Here is a 26,801-nt window from a genome sequence, read left to right on the forward strand (position 1 = left end):
TTTTTTAGTTTTGTGTATTTTATTTTTATTTTTGTTTTAAATTTTTACTTTATATATATATGTGTGTGTGTATGTTTTTCTCCCATGGTTTCCCTTCATTCTCTTTTCTTCTGCTAACAGCAAATCTCTATTTTCCCCCTTTCACTCTTCCTTTGATCTTTTACTTCTGTCTTATCTCCTCCTCCCTCATAATCATCACATCTTATATCACTTCTGTTCTCTCCCTGTCCACCATTTGAAATTGTAAATCCTTTTGCAAATTTGCTATTTTTACCATAGGCAATAACTGATCATATTATCATAAGTAACACTGTAGATGTCGTAGTATGAATTATACGGTTTAATGCTATATATCGCTTACAATGGTTGTTGTTATTATTTATCTCCCCTAAACAGTTAAGGTACTGGAAAACTTCAGGGACACTATAAGTCCACAGAGTAGAAATTCTACTGCCTTAGATTCATACTGTTAGATGGATAGACACACAAACAACATGAAAAAGCAAGGAAACAAACTGTCACAAATAATAGAAACCACTGACATCACAGTAAAAGAAATGTCAGACAAGGAGTTTAGAATGTACATAGTTAAACTGATCTGCAAAGTAAAGGACAGCATAAAGAATGAAATCAGAGAGAATATATAGGAAGGGAAAAATCATGATAAAGAGGCAGAGATGCAACAGTGCTGCATCTCTGAACATGCTGCCCAACCACACAGCCCACCCTCACTACCCTGGGGATCTCAGAAAGTAGTCGCCTCCATCTTGGGACACCTTTGCCACAATCTTGAGTTACCCCTGCTACTACCATCGCCATCTTTAGTTGGGGTAACTCCCATGGTGGGACACCAGCTGAGGCCTAAAAGCAATATCAAGGTCCCTATAGTCTCCTAACGCCCCCCTCTCCCCAGCCACCAACCCGGCACCACAATGCTTGCAGCTACATGGCCAGCCCATAGCTCTCAAAGCCTGGTCCTGATCTGCCCGATACAGAACAGCTCTCCACGACAGGGGTACAGGCCCCAGTCCTCTGCCCACAGGACCACCGGAGAGAGAGATTCCTGATTGGGAAGTAGAAAGGGAGAGGGCGAGAGAGATACAGTTTAGAGTATAAATTAAGAGACCAAGAATTGTGGGGTCTATAGGTGATATAAAGGGCTAAGACCAGGCACCCACATCTCATAAGTGGGCCCCAAACAAGATCCTTGGAGCACAGTCTTTGAACAGGGACCAGCAAGTGCTATATCCTACCTCCAGGAGTTCCGCCTCCAAGACCAATCCTCCCACCCTAATAACCTTTACTATACTAAGAATGGAGATACTAGCAAACACCAGACAACCAACTCCAACTATCAAATGAGAAGGCAAGCAGGAAAGATACTGAACTCAGAATTGTACAATTTTCCTTCTAGGTGTTTTTTTTCCCCCCTCTTTTCCCACCCTCACATCCCCAACATTTGTGAAATCAAGTATTTTTCATGTAGTAGGCTACTGAGGATTGGGTTGTCTGAATAGTATATTACAACTTTGTTGTATACTCTTTTATCTTTTGTTTTTCATTTTCTTATTAATTTTGTTTTGTTTTGTTTTTTGTATTCCCTCTATTTTCTACCCATTTATCTGTCTCCCCAGAGTCTCCTTCTCTCTTTTCTCCGCTACCAGCCAACTTCTATCCATTCCTCTTTCACACTTCCTAAGATCTAATATTTCTATATCCTCATTTCCTACCTCTTTAACATCTATCTCATCCTGCACTCCCTCCCTGGATTCTCTCTTTGTCCCATTATTAGAAACTATGGACCCTTTTGCAAATCTATTGTTTATATTATAGATAATAATGAAATACACCATTTTTTGCTTATTGCAACAAAACTGTATAAACATCTTAATAGGAGCTAATTATTTAAGGCTGCATATTGTTTGCACTAGGATCTGTTAATATTGATATCCCCTAAAAAGAGAGATACTGGAAATCTGTAGGGACACTATAAGTCTAAGTGTAGAAACTGTAATATCTTGGATCTGCACTGCTAGAGGGGAAGACACACGAACAACATGAAAAAATAAGGGAAGAAAGTGCCCCAAACAAACCAAGATACTACATTATTAGAATCCATTGACAGCACAGAGAAGTAGTTCAGGATATACATAATTAAAATGTTCCACAAACTTAAGGATGATTTAAGAGAGCAAACACATGCAACAAAAGATTGCTTCGATAAAGAGCTACGTGAGCAAATACAAGAAGCAAAAGATTACTTCAATAAAGAGAGATTCTGAAAACAAACAGAAATCCTTGAAATGATGGAACAATAAACCAAATTAAAAACTCAATAGAAAATATCACCAACAGACTAGATCACTTGGAAGACAGAACCTTAAACAATGAAGACAAAATACATAATCTTGAAAATAAAGTTGACTACACAGTGAAGATGGTAAGTAACTATGAGCAGAACATCCAAACATTATGGAATAACATGAGAAGTCCAAATTTAAGAATTACCAAAATAGAGGAAGGCATAGAGATACAAACCAAAGGAATGCACAATCTATTCAATGAAATACTATCAGAAAATTTCCCAAACCTGAAGAATGAATTGGAAAATTGTATATAAGAGGCTTATAGGACACCAAATGTACAAAATTATAGCATATCCACACCAAGACACATTATATGAAAATGACTAACATACAGAATAAAGATAGAACTTTAAAAGCTAAAAGAGAAAGGAATCAGATTACATATGGATGGAAACCAATTTGGATCTCAACAAATTTCTCAACACAGATCTTCAAAGCTAGGAGGTCCTAAAATAATATATACCAAGCTGTGAAAGAAAATGGATGCCAAACAAGAATCTTATATCCAGAAAATTTAAGCTTTTGATTTGATGACGAAAAAATATCTTCCATGATAAAAGTTAAAAGAATCTGCATCTAGAAAGTCTGCACTACAGAACATCCTCAGCAAAATATTCAATGAGGAGGAAATGAAAAACAACAATGAAAATCAGCAAAGGGAGGAACTACACTAAGGGAAAAGCCAATCAAAGGAAAAACCAAATCAAATTAAAACCCCAAAATAAATCCAAACAATAGGAAATACAAACCATGTCTCAATAATAACCCTGAATATTAATGGCCTAAATTCATCACTCAAAAGATACAGACTGGCAGATTGGATTTTTAAAAACAACCCAACAATATGCTGCCTTCAAGAAATTCATCTGATAGGAAAAAACATCCACAGATTGAAAATGAAAGGTTGGAGAAAAAACATACCACTCACATGGGCTGCATAAACAATCAAGGGTTTCCATCCCCATATCAGATAAAGTAGACTTCAAGTCACAGTCAGAAGAGATAAAGGAGGACATTTCATACTGTTGAAGGGACCCATACATCAACAAAACATAACAATCATAAATATATATATCCCAAACAATGAAGCATCTACATACATCAAACAAATTCTTCTCAATTTCAAGAATCAAATAGATAACAACACAATAATCCTGGATGACTTTAACACACCTCTTTCACTGCTGGGTAGATCTTCCAAATAAAAACTAAACAATAAAAAATTTAGACTTAACAGACATACACAGAGTATTTCATCCATCAATGAGTGAATATACTTTCTTCTCAGCAGCACATGGATCCTTCTCTAAAATAGACCAAATATTATGACACAAAGCAACCCTTAGCAAACACCAAAAAGCAGAGATACTACCCTGCATTCTATCAGACCACAATGGCATGAAATTAGAAATCAATGATAAAATAAAAAACAGAAGCTACTCCAACACCTGGAGACTAAATAATATGCTATTGAATAAACAGTGGATTGCAGAAGACATCAGAGAGGAGATTAAAAAATTCTTAGAGGTAAACGAGAACACTGACAACTACATATCAAAATGTCTGGAACACTATGAAGGCAGTGCTAATAGGAAAGTTCATTGCATGGAGTCCATTCCTTAAAAGAATAAAAAGTGAACAAAAAAATGACCTAATGTTACATCTTGAAGCCCTGGAAACAGAAGAACAAATCAACACCAAAAGCAGAAGACAGGAAATAATTGAAATCAATGAAATTAAAACAAAAGAAACAATTCAAAAAATTGATAAAAAGTTGGTGCGATGGCCTAGCTTAGTCAGTAAGCACTCTATAGATTGTAGGATATCAATAAATAATGTAAAATTATAGGCTAAGTAATATTAAGCTATTCTGGTTATAAGTAGTACTTAAAGAACTTAGCCTAAGTAACTCCATTTTAAAAAGAAATCATCTTGATTACAGTGGGCAGTTAACCTAAATAAGAAACTTTAATAGTTGCAACCCCTGCCCAACCACGAATATCAACCCCACCCCTAATTGAAAAGTCCCCAACCCTTGCTACAGACACTTGCAAGCTAATCACTAATTTTAGCTCTGTAAGGAGCTTGCTTTGCAACAGAGCTTGCTTGCTGCTCTGTGCAATTGTAGACCCCCCCTACGCAAGGCAAAAGTGGTTTTTATTTTTAAAAAGCTTGACTACATTAAGATGGGCGCTGTACCCTGAACAGCATCTTGCTGAGGGGCAGTCACCAGCCAACTAAATAAAGACACTCAAATTTGGACAAAATTCAGACCAAGAGTGTTTTCTGAGTGATCAGCACACAACATTGGTTCTTTGAAAAAATAAATAAAATTGGTAAACCCTTAGCCACGCTAAGAAGGATAGAGAAAACTCAAATTACTAAAATTCATGATGAAAAAGAAAATATCACACAGATACTTATTGAAATACAGAAGATAATTAGAAACTATTTTGAAAATTAACCCTCTGATAAAACAGAAAATCTTGAAGACGTTGACAAATTTCTAGGGCATACGATCTACCCCAAACTGAATCAGGAGGATATAAAAACAGATCAATTTCAAGTAATGAAATAAAAGATGCCATAAAAAGCCTACTAACTAAGAAAAGCTTAGAATCAGACAGATTCACAGCCGAGATGTACAAGACCTTCAAAGAAGAACTAATACCAATACTACTCAAATTATTCCATGAAATAGAAAAAGAGGGAATCCTTCTAAACTCATTCTATGAGGCCAGTATCACTCTGATGCCAAAACCAGACAAAGACACAGCAAGGAAGGAAAACTTCAGACCAATATTTCTAATGAAATTATATGCAAAAATTCTCAATAAAATTCTAGCAAATCAAATACAAAAACCGATATTTAAAAGATAGTACAGGCTGGGGAAATAGCTCCGTTGGTACAGTACTTGCCTAGCATGCACAAGTTCCTGGGTTCAATTCCCAGCACCAGCAAAAAGAAACCAGGGATGCAAGGTTGGTTCAATATATGAAAATCAATAAATGTAATTCATCACATCAATAGACTTAAAGAAAAAAATCATACAATCATCTCAATAGATGCAGAAAAGCATTCGACAAAATACAGCACCCCTTCATGTTCAAAACACTAGAGCAACTAGGGATATTAGAAACATATCTCTTGGGCTGGGGATATGGCTCAAGCAGTAGCACGCTCACCTGGCATGCGTGTGGGCCCGGGTTCCATCCTCAGCACCACATACAAACAAAGATGTTGTGTCTGCCGAAAACTAACTAACTAACTAACTAAATAAATAAATAAATAAATATTAAAAATTCTCTCTCTCTCTTTAAAAAAAAAAAAACAAAAGAAAAAAAATAAACATATCCCAATGTTGTAAAAGCTATATCTATGCTAAGCCCAAGGCCAACATCATTCTTAAATGGAGAAAAATTGAAAGCATCTCCTCTAAAAACTGGAACAAGACAGGGATGCCCTCTTTCACCACTTCTATTCAACATAATCCTTGAAACTCTAGCCAGAGTGATTAAACAGATGAAAAAAATTAAAGAGATACTAATAGGAAAAGAAGAACTTAAACTATCACCATTTGCCAATGACATGATTCTACACTTAGAGGATCCAAAAAATTCCACCAGAAAATATCTAGAACTAAAGAATTCAGCAAAGTAACAGGATATGAAATCAATACCCATAAATCAAATGCATTTCTGTACATTAGTGATGAATCCTCTGAAAGAGAAATTAGGAAAACTACTCCATTTACAGTAGCCTCAGGAAAAAAAAAAATACTTGGGAATCAACCTAACAAAAAAAGTGAAAGACCTCTACAATGAAAACTAAAGAAGGAAATTAAAGAAGACCTTAAAAGATGGAAAGATCTACCTTGTTCCTGAATTAATATTGTCAAAATGACCATACTACCAAAAGCACTATACAATTTTAATGCAATTCCAATAAAAATACCAATGACATTCCTCATAGAAATAGGAAAAGCAATCATGAAATTCATCTGGAAAAATAAGAGACCCAGAATAGCCAAAGCAATCCTTAGCAAGAAGAGTGAAGCAAGAGGCATTACAATATTAGACTTTATACTACATTATAGAGCTATAGTAACAAAAACAGCATGGTATTGGCACCAAAACAGACATGTAGACCAATGGTACAGAATAAAGGACACAGAGACAAACCCACATAAATACAGTTATCTCATACTAGACAAAGGCGCCAAAAACATACATTGGAGAAAAGATAGCCTCTTCAACAAATGGTGCTGGGAAAACTGGAAATCTATATAGAAAACTGACTTCCTTGACAAGACTCCTAATGCATAAGAAACAAAATCAGGAATCAATAAATGGGATGGATTCAAACTAAAAAGCTTCTTCATAGCAAAGGAAACAATAACGTGAAGAGCAAGTCAACAGAATGGGAGAAAATCTTTACTACATACGCTTCAAATAGAGCACTAATCTCTAGGATATATAAAGAATTTTTAAAAACTTAACACCAAAAAAATCAAATAACCCAATCAATAAATGGGCTAGAGAAATGAGCAGATACTTCCCAGAAGATACACAATGGATCAACAAATATATGAAAAAATGTTCAACATCTCTAGCAATTAGAGAAATGTGTATCAAAACTAAGATTTCATCTCACTCCTGTTAGAATGGCAAATATCAAGAATACAAGCAATAATAAGTGTTGGTGAGGATGTGGGGGAAAAGATACACTCATACATTGCTGGTAGGACTGCAAATTGTTGCAAACACTCTGGAAAGCAGTATGGAGATTCCTTAGAAAACTTGGAATGGATCCACCATTTGACCCAGTTATTCCACTCCTAGGTTCATATCCAAAGGCCTTAAAAATCGGCATACTACAGTGATGCAGCCACATCAATGTTTATAGCAGCTCAATTCACAATAGCTAAGCTAGGGAACCTTCAACAGATGAGTGGATAAAGAAATTGTAGCATATATACACAATGGAATATTACTCAGCCTTAAAAAAAGAATGAAATTTTTGGTATTTGCCAGTAAATGGATGTGGAACGGGAGGATATTATGCTAAGCAAAATAAACCAATCCCAAAGAACCAAAGGCTGAATGTTTTCTCTGACATGCAAATGCTAATTCACAATTTGGGGGGCGGGTGGGGGCCTATATAAGAATAGAGGTACTTTTGATTAGACAGAGGGGAGTGAAAGGAGGGGAAGGGGTATGGGGGTAAAAATGATAGAATTAATTGGACATTATTATCCTATATGCATAATATGATTACATGACCTGTGTAGCTCTACATCATGTACAACCAAAATAAGAAGTTATACTCCATTTATGTATGATGTGTCAAAATGCATTTTACTGTCATGCACAACTACTTAGAACAAATTTTATTAAATTTTTAAAAATAAAGCAAAAAAGAGGGCTGGGGCTATAGCTCAGTGACAGAGCACTTCCTTTGCACTAGGTTCTCAATCCTGGTGAAGCACTGGGTTTGATCCTCAGCACCACATAAAAATAAACAAAATAAAAGCATGCTGTGTATCAACAACTACAAAAAAAATGCTACATGCTACATTTCCCTTTTAAATGTAAATCCAACTTTTCCCTGACTTTACAATATAAGTATTACATTGGAATTAAATTCTTCAGAGCAACCCTGTCTCAAAAATAAAAAATACACATATTCAAAAAACCAAAATTTTGAAAAGCATGCTGTACTTACAATGATTTGAGTGTAGTAAGTTGTTATTGTTCAGGATACACAGGATATAAAAAGCATTCATACAAAATGTGTCATGTACATTTGACCCACCAAAAAAACAAACATGTACAATTCAAATTAATGGGGAAAAATGGCACTATTTTGTATGACAAACCATAGAGGGGATCTCTAATGTCCATCAACTATAGTAATCTTGACATCCACAAAAACCTTGCATTATATATCATACTTAGAGATGATACAAGAATTTCTAACAGTGTATCATTTCTGTCCCCAATTGAGAGCAGTAGATGACCTAAAGCACCAGTAAATTAGCCCATCCCTTCTTTAATTTACACTAATATTTTTAACTCATTCCTCTTCTCATCACTCTAGACCTCTTCCCTTCAATATTGCATAGCCTTTCCTTTTAGGAACACATAAATTTTGGGGGGGGGGGGGTTGGGGATGTAACAGCTGGTGATCAGATGGTTTTACTAATTTAAGATACAAATTATGTATGCCCTAGCAAGTAAAAATTACTATGTCGGGCTGGGGTTGTGGCTCAGTCGTAGAGTGCTTGACTGGCATGTGTGAGGCACTGGGTTTGATCCTCAGCACCACATAAAAATAAAGTAAATGTACTGTGTCCATCTACAAGTAAAAAAAAAAAAATGTTTTTTAAAAAAATTACTATGTCATGAATTTGGGGAATCAATCCTAAAAGCAGAAATTGAATGTAAAAATCCTCTTTAGATAAGCAGTACATAATCTGTCTCATTTATGAAGAATCTACATGTAAATCTGATTTACTGGACTAAAAGACCATCACATTCTATAATTTCTATACTGAAAGCTAATAAACATATTTAATACAGAACTTTAGCTTCTAAAATATCAATTTAAAGAACAAAGTCTGACCAAAAGCAGACTTCCTTTCTTGACAGTAATGGACAATGGAGTAAACTCCTGCTGCAGTAGACACATTACTAGTCACCTGTCTGGGGCAAGTGAGCAATGCTAAGTAAAACCCAATGACTGCTCTCATATAAGTAGGCACACTCCCAAGGCTACAAGCCTGGAATGGTGAACAAACTCATCCCTCTTGGTCCTTCATGAAGTCAGCTTCAGGTAGTCCCTCTGATATCTAAAGACCTGTCTGTCTACAGCAAATCTTCCATTGATAAATAATTCGACCATCTTTTAAAATCCCCTAAATCTTCCTGATATTTGTCATGAAAAAGTAACACATCTGAACAAGAGTTTTACATGGTGTTAGTAGAGGCACTGCTGGTCTGCAGATATCTTATATCTAAAATAACATAATGAGAATTTTAAAAGGTCACTTACTGCTACGCCAGCATGGTAACTTGTTCCACAAGCAATAAGAATCAAACGCCGACACCTCTGTATCTCCTTAATGTGATCCTTCAAACCACCCAAATTCACTGAAATAAAAGTTTGAGAACACAATTATTTAGGAAAGAACCACATGAAGTGACCTTTCATAAGTGTCTACTGCCGATATGAGAAATAACACTGCTGTTTCAAAGAATTCATATTCCTTTTAGGGAGCATAGTTCTCCATAGTTATGAAAATGAAATTAATAGATCATAACTTAATTTCCTCTAAACTTGTAACTAACAATACCTACCACCCTGGTCCAAGGGCATGCAACCACAGTATTTGCATTCTACTTTGTTTAGTCATTTTTACATTTTTCCCTTTGAATTAAATGTTATCTTAGAGGCAAAGGGACATAAACAACAGATAGGAAGAAGCTGAAGACTGGAGGTGGGGAGAAGCTGATAATAAAGGACACAGAAATTTATGGAGTGATGGAAATGTTCCACATCTTGACTTTACAGATGTTAGGATTATGACTTTTCTGCAGAGGTTTATCAAAACTCAGAATATTATCAGGAAGCTGAGGCAGGAGGATCACTAGAGCCCTGTAGCTCAAGCCCAACTTGGGCAGCATTTGAGATTCCATCGCAAAACAAAATTTAAAAACAGAATTTTAGGGCTAGGATATAGTTCAGTTGGTAGAGTGCTTGCCTTGCATGCATAAGGCCCTGGGTTCAATCCCCAGCACCAAAAAACAAACAAACAAACAAAAAAAAAACCAGAATTTTATACTAAGAGTGATGAATTTTATTAACTTTTTATAAACCTATATGGAAAAAATTATCTTTATTATGTTTATTTCCACTGCCCTCTGCCCAGAATAGTGCTCAGTATATAAAATAAACCTACTCTCAGCCTTTGCTATCTCAGTAAATGCCACTGCCAACCACTTAACTGCTCCATGTCAGCATTATCCTGATTGGTCCTACCCTCCCCTATGTCCACCTTCAAAAGTCCCTGTACTGCAATCCCCCAGTACCACCATCTCCCCTGGAAAAAAACATTTCCCTGACTCACTCTTGTATTCTTGACTTCCTGGAATCTACCCTCCACACACAGCCAAAATAATCTTTTAGAGATCCTTTAAAAACATAAATCTGATCTTGAAACCTTCTAATGAAGTCTGCCCTCTGTTTCTTTTTCTGTCTCTATAGTTACTGGTGTGTTGTTCTTCATTTGTCTTCTCTATAGATCCTTCTACACAGACTAGTATTCTACCTGGGAGAAATTCTCATTTGACATTCATTTGATTATTCAATCCATACCTCTAAGCACCCACCACATGAATATCCTGGTCAAGGCCCTGAGTGGCTAGCAGAGCTCTAGACTCACACAATTCAGGTCCTGGCTGAAGAGGAAAACATGTACATCCTCATGAGCATCATTCTCCTGTGCCGTCACACCCTGAACCTGCTCTAGGCCTAGTGGTCAGGGGTGAGGTTGCAGAGTATTAGGGAACTACACTGAACTACACTGAACACATGAATGCTCCATGAATGCTGAGAAATGTAACCTTTGGCTAGATATTTAAACTGACAAGGCCTTGATTTCCTCATTTTAACAACTAAGTCTGCAGGTATCTTGTTTTTATTATAGAACTTTTATGCACATTAATAGAGATAATAGAGCTTTTAAAAGCCATGAACTTCTAAGGGCTGAGGCTAGAGCTCAGCGTTATAGCATGTGCTTAGCATGTTCAAGGCCTGGGATCAGGGGGTAGAGAGGACAATACACTTCTCACAGTTTATTTTATCTTCTTTCCTTACAAAACAAATCTTTTTCCTGATCTTAATTTCATAAATACCACAGTGGTATTTTTTACTACTCTCCCAGTTCTTTCAACTCAACCATCTTTGACAACCCCTTCTTTCACACAGCTAAATGTAGGTCCTATTTCTCTTGTGGTCCCCACCTCCCTCTCCTTTCTTTCCCTGTACCCCAGACAGGACAATATGCTAACAGACAACTGCATTTCAGCATCTCACTCCTCCAGGGGACAGTGGAGAGTGGTACCCAGCCACCTCAGGAAAGCATAGTGAGCACCAACATTGGCTCCTCATCTATGACAATTCTGTAATTTCTACAAAAAGAGGTAGCCCAGCAAGTCCTCACATTAGAATGCATTCAAGGCCCTCACAGAAGTTCCTCTCCCCTTCATTCCTAGACTTCTTTTTACTCCTCTTCAAGTACTAGGTCCAGGAGACAAACTAGACTACAAACTATTTCATAAATATCTTCCTCATTCTTTTTTCACTAGTTCCCCTTAGCTAACGCTCTTCTACACAATCTACATCCCCAACAGATCTTCTCTTATAGAACCTTCCAAATTCTTGAAAACCCACACCTTCCTACTTCATGAAGCCTTCCCTGATCCCAAAGCCCCTTTCCACAGACTCATTCTCTACCTCCCTAAATTCAACATTAAACTTAAAGCATTTGAACATTAAAATGAGTTTCTAATGTCAACTATCATATTTTGCCTTACTTTAAATAGTTAATTATATATTCATCCCCACCCCTAGATTATTAGTATACCTCAAGGACAAGACTGTATCAGATATCACTTTCCTATTCACTCAAATCTATAAGAGGAGTTTGAGACTGATCGTCTATGGCCAAAGACATATGTGTCTGTTACACATGGTCTAAAGAAAATTTCCACAAATAAAACTAATGTTGAACTCTGACCTCTACCTTAAACATGTACAGGTTAGACCACATGGCATCAGAATTACCTGAGATCCCTGGGGAAGTTTACATTTTTATTTATTTATAACTGGAAAGAGAAAATCTAGCCTGGGTAGATACATGTAAGCTTCCCAGTAGGTGGACCAGATATTGTTCTTAGAATTCAGTGCCAAGGATAGTGCCCAGAACTGTCCTTGACAGTCACAGCAGGTTCCCATTACATAAACTTTGCCATTTTAACTATTTTAAAGCAAAAAATAAGTAGCACCACCTACAGTCATTGTTGCATAATTATCACTATCATCCATCTCCAGTAGTTTTTCACCATACCAAACTGAAACTCTACCCAGTTTAAACAATAACCCTTTCCCCAGCACCTGGCAACCATTAATCTATTTTTTATCCTTATGAATCTTACTATTCTAGATACCTCATATAAGTAGTTTATACACTAAAGGATTAACCATCCATGATGGCTGGAGGCCACAGTTGTTTCCCAAGGCTACAAAGGACAATAAATAGTCAGGTGACTAATGGCACCCTCCCAACACACACGAGACTTTAATACAATAATGGCTTATGTCATTACCAGTGTAGTCATCAAAGTTGACTCTTCCTCTCATCGTGTTCACAACAGACTCTGGCTGCTCAAAAATTTCCTTTTGCATAAATGAACTGAAGTTGCCTAAGTCATAGAAATTATATAAGGTAAAACAAAAATTAATAAGCCCAATAAAAAGAAATTTGTACCCAACTGTCTCCTTTAACATAATCTTGCTAAATAGAAACAGTATTCATACATGACTGCCTAATGGACTGAAGGCATATATGTGAGAAAAAATGAACAAGTAAGAAAAGTCTTACTTCATACCTAGGATATACAGTTAGAGCAAAAAAAGGGAAATAATATAAGCCTAATTTTTAGAGTCAGTCTAGGTCTAGGTTCAAATCATGGTTTTATCCTTTACTATCATAACTGGGGAAATTCCTTAATCTGTAAAATAAGAACAGCAGTTACTGCATTGTGTACATTGTGGTACAGATTAATATAGCAAAGAATATGACATATAGCAGTTATGCAATAAATGTTGACTTTTATTCCCACAATTCAATCAGAAAGGAGAATAAAAATAAAAACCATAATTATCACAATAGCTACCAACAACAAAACATTATTCAGGATTCACTAAGTGTGTCTGGCACTATTCTGAAGTGTATTAAACTCTCTTAGTACTCAAAACAACCTTAATGAGGTAGGTTCTATGAAAACCATTTTATATATGAAAAAACCGAAGCATGGGGAGAATACAAAAAGAATGAGAAAAAGAACACATATAAAACAGAAGAGATATAAAATATCTTGAAAATATCAGGCACTATTAATCGATCTATTTTTCATAATGTTAGAACCAACCATGAATTAGTTTGAAGAACTACTGGAAGAAATGCAGATAATTTCTTTAAAGAATCATCTCTTTTCCTGGGACTGTCGCTTCATTAATCATATGGAAGATATCACTCAGCAATATGGTTAGATTCATTGGTAGGACAAGAAATAGAATATCTCCTTTCTTTAAGGACACCAAGCTACAACATGACAAAAACTTTCACCCTTCATGATCTGCTGGAGTTCCATTTGGAGGGTTTGCACAGCTCGAGCAGGATGATCTCCTGCAGTACGTTTAATTCGATGGATAGAAAGACGGCCATCCACAACTGCTGCAACATCATCATCTTCTAGAAAGATGACACGATTGGTGTGTTCAATGACGGCACTAGAAAATGTTCAAGGAGATATAAATATCAATAATCAAGGATCATTATTACAAACAAAACTATCATTAGGATACACAAATCAAATTTAAGCACAAACTCCAGGGTGAGAAACAACTCAGTGGTATAACACTTGCCTAGCATATGCAAGGTCCTGGATTCAATCCTCAGTACTTCAAAATAAACAAATACTCCACCATCTTGCAATACTTTTGTTAATTTTCTAGTTATCAGTGCTATCCCTTTCAGGGCAATGTTGGTGGAGGTGGGGAGGGTCATTGCAGACAAAAAAATAAAACAAACTCTGCCTAGCAACATAATTAAATTAGATTAGATCAGAAGGCATGGTTATTTCCTCCTTTTTCTACCCATCAGAAAATTCTGCAATTTTAACTCTAAACATTTCTCAAAATTTCCTTCCAAGTCCATTGTCATAAACAAGTACTAGCTGCCATCTACTCTTACCACTGCAGCACCCTAACTAGTTCACCCACATTCTCTCTTACCTTCCACTACACATTCTCCTTTTCTGCCATAGTTGATATCAAAAGGCAACTCTGATCAAGATGCTTCCCTCCCGCAACAAACCACTTCATGACTTCCCTCTGGCTCTTAGGAAAACATCAAAATGTCTTACCATGAGCCCTATACCTTCTTCTCCAATCTTTTCTCCCACCAAGATTCCTCTTATGCTCTATTCCAACCATACTCACATCCCTCCTGAATTCACATAGGATGAGCCACCTGTAGAGAATGAACATTCTTTTCTTCACCCCTTCACCTAATTAATTCCTATTCTCCCCTTAACTCTTCATTCAGGCTTCATCCCCTTGACAAAATCTACCTACAAAGGACTGTATCACCCTGATAAAAGTATTCTGTAGCTTTTATCATAGTGATAATTTTATGCTTGTGTAATTGGTGTTTAAAATTTGCCTCCTCCATTATGGAAGAGCTCATTAAGGGCAAATAATACTTTTTTTTTTTTTTTTAAGCAGTAACTGTCAACTCTGTAGTAAACCAACTGACTACACATCTTACATATCTGTAAAAATTAGAAAACAGTGAAGTTTGCTTCCTTACTAAGATAACACATTCCCTGAAGTCCTACATGGTATCATTTTCTCATTTTTATTATTGCCTTTTATCTTCAGGCTTAGTGACTAAATCACATACTTACTGGCAATTTGAGTAATTCCATTTTACTCCCATTATTACAGTATTTTATTTATAAATGAATCTAAACATTGCAACACATTTTCTTTCAAATAACTTAGTTTAATACTAGTCCTTTAGAGAAATAATTATGCTCCAAGTTCATTCCAAATTAAAAAAAAAATAAGAAAATGAGTGTCCACATTAAGACGAAAACTACAGAATGGGGAAATACTGGGCAATGATATTGGCCAAATTCTATTGCTACACTGTGTAACTGTATAAATATGTAACAATAAACCCCACCATTATGCACAACTATAATGCACCAATAAAAAATACAGGAAAAAAAGACTAAAATACAATGGTTCAGCAACTATACTATTAATTGTGATAGTAACTAACCTAATTCTACTCTCTAATCTCTCTCCTCCCTACAAAACCTAAATAAGCCTCATGAAAGAAAGACCCCCCCCAAAAAAAAAAAAAAAAAACACAAGTACTCGAAAGTAAATACACTGGAACAAGTCTCAAATATATATATATATATATATATTTTTTTTTTTTTTCTTGGTAAACTGACCTACCTGGTTTGAAGTGAGATTAAAAAAAAAGTCACCTCTATAATCAAGGAAGTTTTAGGCATGGGGTATAGCTCATTGGTAAAGTGCTTGCCTGGGCACAGAGACATAGTTCAGTGACAGAGCACTTGCTTGGCATGAGCAAAGCCTTGAGTTCACTCCCCAGTAATCAAAAAAAAAAAAAAAAGAAAGAAAGAAAGAAAGAAAGAAAAACAATGTAGTGCTTGTCTAGCATGCATGAGGTTCCACCTCTAGAACTGTAAAAATAAAAAAGTTCTATTATACAGCATGACCGACTTCTACAAAATGACTTCTTCCTGAGTTTCCTTTACATAAGAAGTTTTAATAAAAATTCTCTGTGAATCAATTAAGGAAACTCACCTTGCATCAGAAGCAAAGTAATATTCTACTGCTTTTTCTTCAACAGGGAAAAGGCAAGTAGTGCTGTCCACACGAGAGAGATTGCAGCCTCCTTTCTTGTCTTTGCCTAGAGCACACAGTTAATGTGAATTGGCAAATATGTAGAAAATCATGCCTGATATAGAAAAATACATAATTTTTTACAAAATCAACAACATAACAACAACAATTTAAAAAAACCATAGCAACACAAAATTATTTCAGCAACTTTTAAATGCCGGATAGATACCTTATTTCCATGCAATAAGCAATAAGAACAGACCAAAAGTGTAGAGTGAAATAGCAACTATAAAAGAATGCGTGGCAGATAATAGTACTACATTACAAAATTTTTAATGTAATATTTCTTTTCAAATCCAATAATTCATTAATACCATCAACTTTTTTAAAAATCAAAAATAAATATAGATTAATCTTAATCTTTTTCTCACACCAAACGTGATGGACTTAATACATGTAAGTTTGTGGACCTATATTTATCACAAAAATTACATTAAAAATATCAAAACTATAGAATAATAATAAGTAGTGGCAAATTAATCTTCATTGTCCCATAACAAACTTCTCTAGATTTCAATAGCAAATCGGCTAACAAATCATGTTGTGGTCTACACCAATTGTGATTTAAAAACAAAACAAAGACATATCTCTCTAACTATGGAACATCCTACAAGGGACCTACTATCAGACACAAGAAATAATACATACCAAGAATCTCTCCTGTCTTAAAATTGTATTGTCTTATAATTCTTTTAAGTCAGGGTAGAGTATGGCCCCTTTGTAATGTTAGCACCTTTTTAATTCTAGCACTTCAAAATTCTGGCATCTCTACTTAATTTGTCAAGTCAGTGATAGATAAGGTTTTTTTTTTTTTCTTGTTTATTTACACCTAAAGTGAACACGAGGAAGTATGTTAAAATTTGACAAATTAGCCTATGTAGAAAAAAAAATGTATTAAAGACTCTATAATTACACTCAAGACCAAAAAAAAAAAAAAAAAAAAGGCTCCATTCTCCAGGACATAGTAGACCTCATAACCTATCAACACAATAGCCAAATTGTAAAAACTCATCTTCTAAAATGCACATATAAAGACTTGGAAATAACTGCTATTAAAAACATATATCCAAAGTTCTCCACCATCTGTAATTATTTAGTGTATTTTAGGCATGAAAATTAAATAGTTCGGAATTGGGGTTGTGGCTCAATGGTAGAGTGCTCCTCTAGCACGTGCAAGGTGCACATGGGTTCAAGCCTCAGCACCACATAAAAATAAAGGTTTAAAAAATGAAATAGTTCCTCCCACCTAAATTCAGAATAGGAGAAGATACCAAACTTTAAAAAGTAAGCATAATATAACATCCTAAAAAAGACAACATTATGAAAAGGTAACATATCAGTACTTGCCATTGTTTTCAAAGATACAGCTTGAGGGAACTCTCTAGGGAAGAGTACTGTTGTACATCTTGATTATGGTAGTGATTAAACAACTGTTTGCTTTGACAAAACTCTTGAAACTGCCCATCAAAAAATGAATATTATTGTATCTAAAGAAAAGTGAAAGCACTGCAAGTGTAACTCAGTAACAGAGTGTGTGCCTAGCATGCACAAGGTCCTGGGAAGGAAAAAGAAAAGTGAACTTAAAGACAAGTAGAAAAAGCCATGCACAGTGGTGCATGCCTCTAATCCTAACAACTTGGGAGACTGAGGCAGGAGGATCACAAATTCAACAACTTAGCAAGAACCTCAGCAACTTGGTAAGATAAAAAACAAAAGGACTAGGGCTGTACTCCATGGTAAAGTGCTCCTGAGTTCAATCCCCAGTACAAAAAGAAAAAAAAATCAAAATAAATAAGATATTCTAGCACTTATATTTAAAAAAATATATAACTAGCTTTGTATATAAAATGTCATAATAGGGTTGAGCTTCACTACAAATATTGACAATGTACAAAAGTACAATTAATCACAGTATTAAAAAAGAATTTTTTATTTATGTAACACCTATACAGCTTTTAAAATATCCAAAATGTTTCCCGTGTATTGATTATCTCATCTGGTAGAAATGGAATACAATTATCATCCCTGTCCTGCAGAGAGAAAGGAGGCTTTAATTTTATTTGGTCAGTGATCACACTGTGAAAAAATGGTGAAAGTCTAAAAGGCAGCCCAGAGTTCACTCCTTACACAACCCCTTCAGTAAGAGGCCTCACTAAGCCACACATTACCTACCTATACCTAGTGAAATAGTTACTCAAATATAATCTATAAAATTTTCTTCTGATTTCTTAAGACTAACCAATGATTTTCATTATTTCTAAAAATAACCCAAGACAACTTACAAAATATAAAGAATATATATATACACAAGCAAAATTATTTACAGAAATCTGGAACTCTGGGTCCAAATTATGTATTCTCATTGGCAGATATTTTTCTTCTGGAAAGACCAGAGAGTGGAGTGGGGTACAATGGCGTAGGCCTGTAATCCCTGCATCTCAGAAGACAGAGGCAGGAGAAACATAAGTTCAAGGCCAGCTCAGCAACTTAGTGAGGCCCTAAGCAACTCAGAGAAACCGTCTCTAAATAAAATACAAAAAAGGGCTGTGGATGTGGCTCAGTGGTTAAGTGCCCCTGAGTTCAATCCCCAGTACCAAAAAAGAAAAAAAAAAAAAAAAAAAAGACAGACTAGGGAGTGGGAACAGGGATGGGGGAGTGGCAGGGGAAGAAAAGAACTTCTAACATCTCAAGATTGGGGAGGTCATTTAAGAAAATAACTTTCTGCTCTAGATAAAAGAACAAAAGTAGACACCATCAAAGGCAAAAGGGCTTAAAGTTCTTTGCTAAATGTTTTCCAAGAAATCAAGAATATATAAATTTAAATTTCCTGAAACTACCACTCTTTTACATAGAAATCTTTTAGCAATAATAGAGCACACTGTGGTTGTCACTTTTATATATAATTGTATCAATAAAATGGTCCAGAGTTCATATAGGTAGAAGTCCTATTAAAAAAACAAAACCTCAATGGGTATGGTGGCACACATCTGTAATCTCAAAAACTCAGGAAGCTAAAACAGGAGGATCACAAGTTTAAGCCAGACCTGGGCAATTAAGTCAGACCCTGTCTCAAATTTAATGGAACAAAGGGGCTGAGGATGCAGCTCAAGACTGGGGATGCAGCTCAGGGTACCCCTGGTTTCAATCCCCAATACAAAAAAAAAAAAAAAGAAAAAATTCAAGTAAACCTCAAACACAAAATAATTTCAAATTCAAATAAAGCCAACCAAAATATCAAATGACATTATTTTTAGATAATAAACTGATGCATAAAATAAAGACAACTTAAATGTATTTTCAGTTAAAAGCTAGGCTAAATTATTCAAACAACTATTCTTAGGTTCCATTTATAATAATGTAGAACACAGTGGTTTTTTCCCTAATATAAGGAGGTATCCTACATGATTTTAAAAAACAGAAGAAAATACTTTACGATTTCAGCTGTTTTCTCAAATCTCAGAGATTTTAATAAAACAAATTATTAAAAGCAGTTTTCTAAATGCCAAAAGCAAACAGACAAAATATATTCTGCAAATTAGAAAAATAAATGTCAAAATGGTTCCCCACAAAATAAGCACATTTTTAGAGGCCCAGCACAATCATTCACTCCAAGAACAAAGAATTAGTAAAGAATGAACAAAAGAGGATAAGACTCCTCCCCATCCATGCACAGTGCATTTCCCACCTCTTTCTCCCTGTGATCCCCACCGTGTGAATTTTGATCCAATCTGAGTTCTAGCTAAGGATATACAACAGAAAAAATAATTCTACTTGTCAGAGAACTCACAAAACAAGTCTTTTTTACATCTAGACAGAAATATATATGTACATATGAATTTGAGCAAAAAAACATTTATTCCAATTTAAGGAAAAAATTCTTTATATTTACTGCACTCAATTTACACAATATCCCCATTGGCATGAAGTAAGAGCAGTTTTACCTGTTCTATAAAGTATTGGAATGTGATCAGTAGAAAGCTTATGTTCGCTCCGCACACCAATCAACAGGGGGCTACCTCGTCTGTAAATCAAGTTAAGTCAGAATTAAACCATTTTTACAAATAATGTACTAAATAATATACTAATATAAATAATATTTTTACAAATAATCTATATAAGTAATATAATAATATATTAATAATGAAGATTGCATTGAAGAATCAATATTCTTCAAGAAATGTTTTAATTCTCCCTTCAGATATAGTAAATGCAATGGGTTTGCAAATTAAGACCCACAGGCCATACTCGTCTATTTCTATAAATAAGGATTTCTTTCTGTTATTTTTAATTGACAAACTAAAACTGTATTAAAAAGAGGTTACTGGAACCCAGTCATACCCATTCTTTCACATACAATGTACAGCTGCTGTCACACTAGTACAGCAACACTGAAGCTACAAAAGAGACTACTTGACACAGAAAGCTTAAAGCATTTGCTATCTGGCCCAATCCAGAAAAAGGTTGCCAATTTCTATTCTATAACACCATACTTGAAATTTTTCTTTTTAATGTTAAATGAAATTTTTCTTTTGCTTCTACACAGAACACCTATATATAATGATCTCCTTCAGCCATCCTGCCTTTCATTTCAGATTAAAGATCCATCTCTCTCTCTCTCTCTCTCACCAAATCTTAAGGTTCCTCACTGTTTTAAAAAAGACTTCATGATTGGTTTTAAATATCCTGGCAAAAGCAGTGATGGTACAATTTTCTAGGAATCTATCTGGAACATATATTTCTAAAAAATATGAAGAAAGGTGAAGTTTTGAGTCTGAAATTAGAGAATATAAAATATCCAAATTCACAAAGTAAACACAGTTAACCTACCCAAAAGACAAAAGGCCAATTATAAATGCCAAAATGCATTTACTTTATTAAGGGATTCTGCTAAATCAGAGAGTGATGTAACAACAAACAAGGAGGAATACATGAAAAATAAACACTTACATGAATACCTCTAAGGAAAGTCCCTTACAGGCTTTACAAAATAACCCTGTCCCTCAAATGTTTCAAAATACATATAATTATTATTAGTCATTATTAGATTTATATGTACCTTGTGCCCACTGCTTGCCCAGGAAAATGAACACTTTTAAATACAAGTGCAAAAGCACCTTCCTATGGGGAAAAAAATACATTAGTAATACTTATAATCAATTACCAAATGCAAAATGCTTGAAACATTCTGGCTTCTTTCATTCACACAAGGGCTATTTTACACTAGTTTATAAAGAAGCCTGAGTTTCAGGCAAACAGTCTTGAGTTTTGGTATATACAAGACCAACTTCTAAAAATAAGACCACTTTCAAAATATGCTTAATAGATAATGGCTTCAAAAACAGACCATTGGAAAAAGTCACCTTTGTATACGTTACCAACATTTCTCAACAGATACATCATATCTCCCATGCTACAAATTAATAGCAGGAGGATAGAATAAGATTCCAATCACAGTATCCAAAACCCATTCTTTGCCCTAGTAATTGTAAACCACTGTTAACTTTCATTCTTTTTGACCTTGATATCAATAATGTAAATACATACAATCATGATTATTAACTTGCACACCACTGTACCCTGTCAAACCAACCTCCTAAAGGACGGAGTCTAAAGAATGGATAAAGGAAGAACCTGAGGTAGAAGAACAAAAAACCACTATAGAACACAAACTAGATTATACAGTAAAAAGAAGAAAAGGCTGAGAAGGCACACTGCTCTGCTATGGGTAAAGGGAAGGAACAAACCTTGAAATTCACCATCATCCTAACTCCTTCTGCTACAGACTTCATAAAGTTTGGTTGGGAGGAAAGGGTTGGATCATATTAGGGAAGGAAAGGGTTTTTAAGTGGGAAAGCTAGAGTTATATACGTAGGCATCAATATGGACTCGGACTTTTGTGGCTCTTGGATGTCTTTAATCTTTACTTAGGGCAACTGAGATGGATTCAAAAGAATAGTGCTTTTTTCTTAGGCTGGAAAATACGTTCATATGGAGGTACAGGGCCAAGGAAAAGTGAACAAAAGAAAAAAAAATTCATTATGCTGACAGAGACATGCAGACATTATCCCAGAATAAGGTTGCATTTTGCTGAAGGTACTTGTGCTAAAATTATTGGTTGGAAGCAAAAGAGTGGTAATTCTCTACCATGTGTGCTGTGTATATGCATGTGTCATGTGTACAAGTGTGCATGCATGCTGTTTTCAGACAAACTTACTCTTCAATCTCACTACACCAAACTATAGTGAAATAAGTAGAATTTTAAGAGTTGAAGGAGGCAGTCAAATCACTAAGTCAAAAAACAATCTCAAAATTATTTAAGTTGAATTGTTTTGCATATGGAAATAAAGGCCAAAAATAATAAATTAGCATAGTTCCTATTTATAAGATTTAAATAATTTCTCATGATCAATGTTAAGATAACTAGATTTAAAAGTATGGCTTAATACCAATTGTTGGATAACTCTCTCCACCAAGGTAGTAAAACTGATATCTTGACTTTCACAGTTGTCATACATGTACTTAACAAGCTTGGCAATTGCTTCTGTGTCTGTTTCAGATTCAAAGTCATAGCCTTTGCTTTCCTAAGGGCAGGAGGGAAAAAAATACATTTAATAAGAAAATATGATATCCAAATCCTTTCTACAGAATTTTTTCCTCAAAAATCTCACTAATTTTTAATATTTTTTAAATATTTTTTTAGGTGTAGATGAACACAATACAATGCCTTTATTTTTATGTGGTGCTGAAGATCGAACCTGGGTCCCACCCATGCTAGGTGAGTGCTCTACCACTGAGCCACCATCCCAGTCCCAATTTTTAATATTTTTAACACCATATTTCATTGCTCAAAATAAAGGTCAACATCTGATTACAATGAATCCAAAATAAAATGGTACTCTGTTTAACTGAACATATACTTAATTTATATGAATATATGCCACAGGAATTAAAATAAATTTTAAATAATTAAAATATAATGAAATATGTAACACTCAAAACACCAGTTTTTCTTTTTTTTTTTAAAGAGAGAGAGACAGAGAAGAGAGAATTTTTTAATATTTATTTTTCAGTTTTCGGTGGACACAACATCTTTATTTTTTATTTTATGTGGTGCTGAGGATCGAACCCAGCGCCCGGTGCATGCTAGGCAAGCGTATTACCACTTGAGCCACATCCCCAGCCCAAAACACCAGTTTTATAATGAATATACCAATTCTTTTTTAGATGATGGTATAATAAAATAAAACAGTCATGAGCTATATGTGGCTATCTAAATTTAAATAAAATTTAAAATTCAATTTCTCAGTCACACCAGGTCAACAGTCTAATGTGGATGGTGGTTACTGCAAAAGAAAAAACAAAAAATGTTTCCATCACTACAGAAAGCTCAATTGGATAAGCCTGAGAAGGTCACCAGTATGAATCATTATAATAGAACATATGGCTAGTTAGGACAAGGATCTTTCATTTAATCTTTATTGGCTCTTGTTATATGTACTAGAATTTTTTAAAATATATCAAATAGGGACTTTCATAGCAAAGATGTACCAGAAAAAACTCTTAAAAAAATTTTTTTTTTAAATTTTTGCATTGCCAGGGATCAAACCCAGCACCTTGTGAATGCTAGGCAAACACTTTACCACTAAGCTACCAACCCTCAAAACTACAATTTTATTTAAAGTTTGGTCACTTATAATAAAGTCAAATAATTATTGCCTTCTCATATAGGAAAACAGAATTGTTCCAGTCAATAAACCATCAAACTCTTGAAACTGTCTTAGAAATTATCTGATCATACTAAGATGGTGTTGCACATCCTAAGAAATAATCTCACTGATCTAGAGATATTCTAGAAGACAGTGTCTTTTGAGGTGTCTTTACTTACCAAAAACTTTTTCAAGTCCTTGTAGTTGGTGATGATTCCATTATGAATAACAATAAATTCTAAAAGGTATAAATAAAAGCATTGATGATGAAAAGTTTGATAAATGCTATAATTAACTATTACTATGAACAAATTTTTCTTAAGTCTATACTTCTTGGTGGAATCAAGTATTATCTATGTCTCATTATTAGATTATCACCAGGTAGATTAGCAGTATTATGTGGCTTAGCAGGAATATATTGTGCTAGGATAGTGCATATAGCAAGAAAACAATAATAAACTGGAATTCTGAAGACATTAATTTCAGCTTCGGCTAAATTACTATCACATACTACCAGGTGAAAGGACAAAGTTTACTGGGCCTGTTTCCTCATTTGCAAACTGAGAAAGCTAAACTAATTAACTCTTTTTTTAATATTTATTTTTTAGTTATAGGTGGACATAATATCTTTATTTCATTTTTATGTGGTGCTGAGGATCGAACCCAGTGTCTCACTCATGGTAGGCAAGTGCTCTACCTCTGAGCCACAACCCCAGTCCTTGAACTAATTAACTCTTATTCTCATTTCTCAGTTCATTCTTTTTTCAGTATAAATTTAAAGAAAATTCCTTTCAAAACTACTACAATCATCTGATTTACTCTGAGTTAAAAGATCTAAAGTTAAGAAACTCACCAAGAATAACCAGATAGTTATTCAGGATTTTTAAAAGTATTTGTTTATTTATTTATTTTAGTTGTAGTTGGACACAATACCTTTATTTTATTTAGTTATTTTTATGTGGTGCTGAGGATTGAACCCTGCCAGGGCTTCCCGTGTGCTAAGCAAGCACTCTACCACTGAGCCACAACCCCAGCCTAGTTATTCAGTTTTATAATTAAATTTACTTGCCTGAGATCCTGATTTTTCCTGAAATGTCACATAAAAATTGACAAAATATCATTCCAAGAGCAAGTAAATATGATTTGGGAATTATTTTTAACCTATTCTTACTAAATAACTTATAAAAATGTCAGAATAAATAATCAAGAGTCAACATTACTTGTAGCCACTGGCAGAGTATGTAAAACTACCCATGTGGATTTATTAAAGTTCACATGTCAGGAGAAAAGTTACTAAATCCAATTTTTTTTTCCTCCTTTTTGAGATGGGGTCTCACTATGTTTTTGAGGTTTGTCTCAAACTCCTGAGCTCAAGTGATCCTCCTGGCTCAAGTCTCCCTAAATCAGCTGTGACTACTAGCACGTCACTGGTTTCTGACCAAATCTAATTTTTTATGACATCATCAAAATGTTTTTAATATACCTAAAGATTTGATATCTGGATTTGATAGTAAATGAACCTGAACTAAAATGCATTATACACTAAAAAATACTTTCATTAGACATGTAGTAGATGATATCAACTATAAAAATAAATGTAAGAAAAAATTAAATGCTAGGACATAGAATCATAAGTAGTTGACAAAAAGCCTTAACTTAAAGCCAAAATCTCAAAACACAATTTAGATACAACTTTTTAGGACTCTTTTATAAAGGTCTTCTCAGTGTTAAAAATCTGAGTGTTTGCTAACACTAGAATTCATTTCCATACTATTGAGACACAGAAAACTTAATAGGAAGCTTCTAAATTAAATTATAAACTCAAAAAGAACATACACACACACACACACTCAACTGTATGCATTTGCTTACATTTTAAAGGGAAGAACAGACAAAAAAACTGTTTAAAGAACTGGTGTATTGCTCACTAATATACACTTGTCAAGGTTGCATAAGACCCTGGGTTTTATTCTAAGCACCATCACAAAAAAAAAAAAAAAAATGACAATATAGAGTTAAGATTTCTTTTTTGGTGCCGAGGATTGAACCCCAAGGCCTCACACATATTAAACATGCATTCATTCTATTCCAGAAGCCCCTAGACTTCTTTTAATATGCTTTGTTCTACAGATGTGGTTTCAAAATATTAAATAATTTTAATAAAATTAATTTTTTTTCCAGCACTGGGGAAATAAAAACAAACCCAGGGCCTTGCACATTCTATGCAAGTGCTCTACTACTGAGCTATGTCCGCAGCCCTTTGTATTTTATTTTGAGAGTGGGTCTTGCTGAATTGCCCATGTAGGGCTCAAACTTCTGGTCCTCCTGCCTCAGGCTCCTGAGTAGCTGTGATTATAGGCATGCACCACTGCACCCAGCTAAGAAAATAAATTCCTAAAAACTAAATTAAATATATTAACATAATGCTATAACCAACTGGTAGCATAACCATATAAAGACACTGTTCCACTAATTTAATTATACATCCCTAAGGATAACAACAATAATTTAAAAAGTTTTAAATAAGAGTTTTCAACACTGGGGTTGTGGCTCAGTGGTAGAGTGCTTGCCTAGCATATATGAGGCACTGGGTTCAATTCTTATCACCACATATAAATAAATAAAATAAAGTCCACTGACAACTAAAAAATTATTTAAAGAAAAAGAGTTTTCAGTAAACATACTGTTATGGTCATGTTGGTATTATTATTGTTATTATGAATATCAGGAGGTAAATTAAATAAAGATATTGCAAATGTTGAGAGTGGTTAAGCATGCTTGAAAGGAAAAACAGATATCAGATCAAGGAGATTCAGTAAAAACCTTATATCCCTGGACCTGAATTGGAAATTTAAAACCACATTGTTTTATCTTTAAATTTTACACAAATTAATTATGGCAATGATCATCAATGGCTGCTAACAGCACAAAAAGAAAAAC

At 34.6% G+C, this 26,801-nt stretch overlaps 1 protein-coding gene across 2 annotated transcripts in view; it reads right to left on the minus strand.

Annotated features, from left to right (window-relative positions):
• Positions 1–26,801, minus strand: part of Gfpt1 (glutamine--fructose-6-phosphate transaminase 1) — a 65,524-nt gene that overhangs the window by 20,655 nt on the left and 18,068 nt on the right. Inside the window, exons 5-13 of one of the 2 annotated variants that reach the window (XM_026387212.2) lie at positions 24,041–24,099; positions 22,602–22,736; positions 21,212–21,273; positions 20,097–20,176; positions 19,841–19,894; positions 16,057–16,162; positions 13,778–13,941; positions 12,756–12,851; positions 9,421–9,518 (exon numbers count right to left, since the gene is read on the minus strand). In XM_026387212.2, coding sequence (XP_026242997.1) covers positions 9,421–9,518; positions 12,756–12,851; positions 13,778–13,941; positions 16,057–16,162; positions 19,841–19,894; positions 20,097–20,176; positions 21,212–21,273; positions 22,602–22,736; positions 24,041–24,099 — 854 coding nt within the window. The remainder of the gene's footprint in view (positions 1–9,420; positions 9,519–12,755; positions 12,852–13,777; positions 13,942–16,056; positions 16,163–19,840; positions 19,895–20,096; positions 20,177–21,211; positions 21,274–22,601; positions 22,737–24,040; positions 24,100–26,801) is intronic. The other variant, XM_026387213.2, reaches the window with a different exon arrangement.

Source organism: Urocitellus parryii, chromosome 12 (genome assembly GCF_045843805.1).
Source record: "Urocitellus parryii isolate mUroPar1 chromosome 12, mUroPar1.hap1, whole genome shotgun sequence".
Lineage (NCBI taxonomy): Eukaryota > Metazoa > Chordata > Mammalia > Rodentia > Sciuridae > Urocitellus > Urocitellus parryii.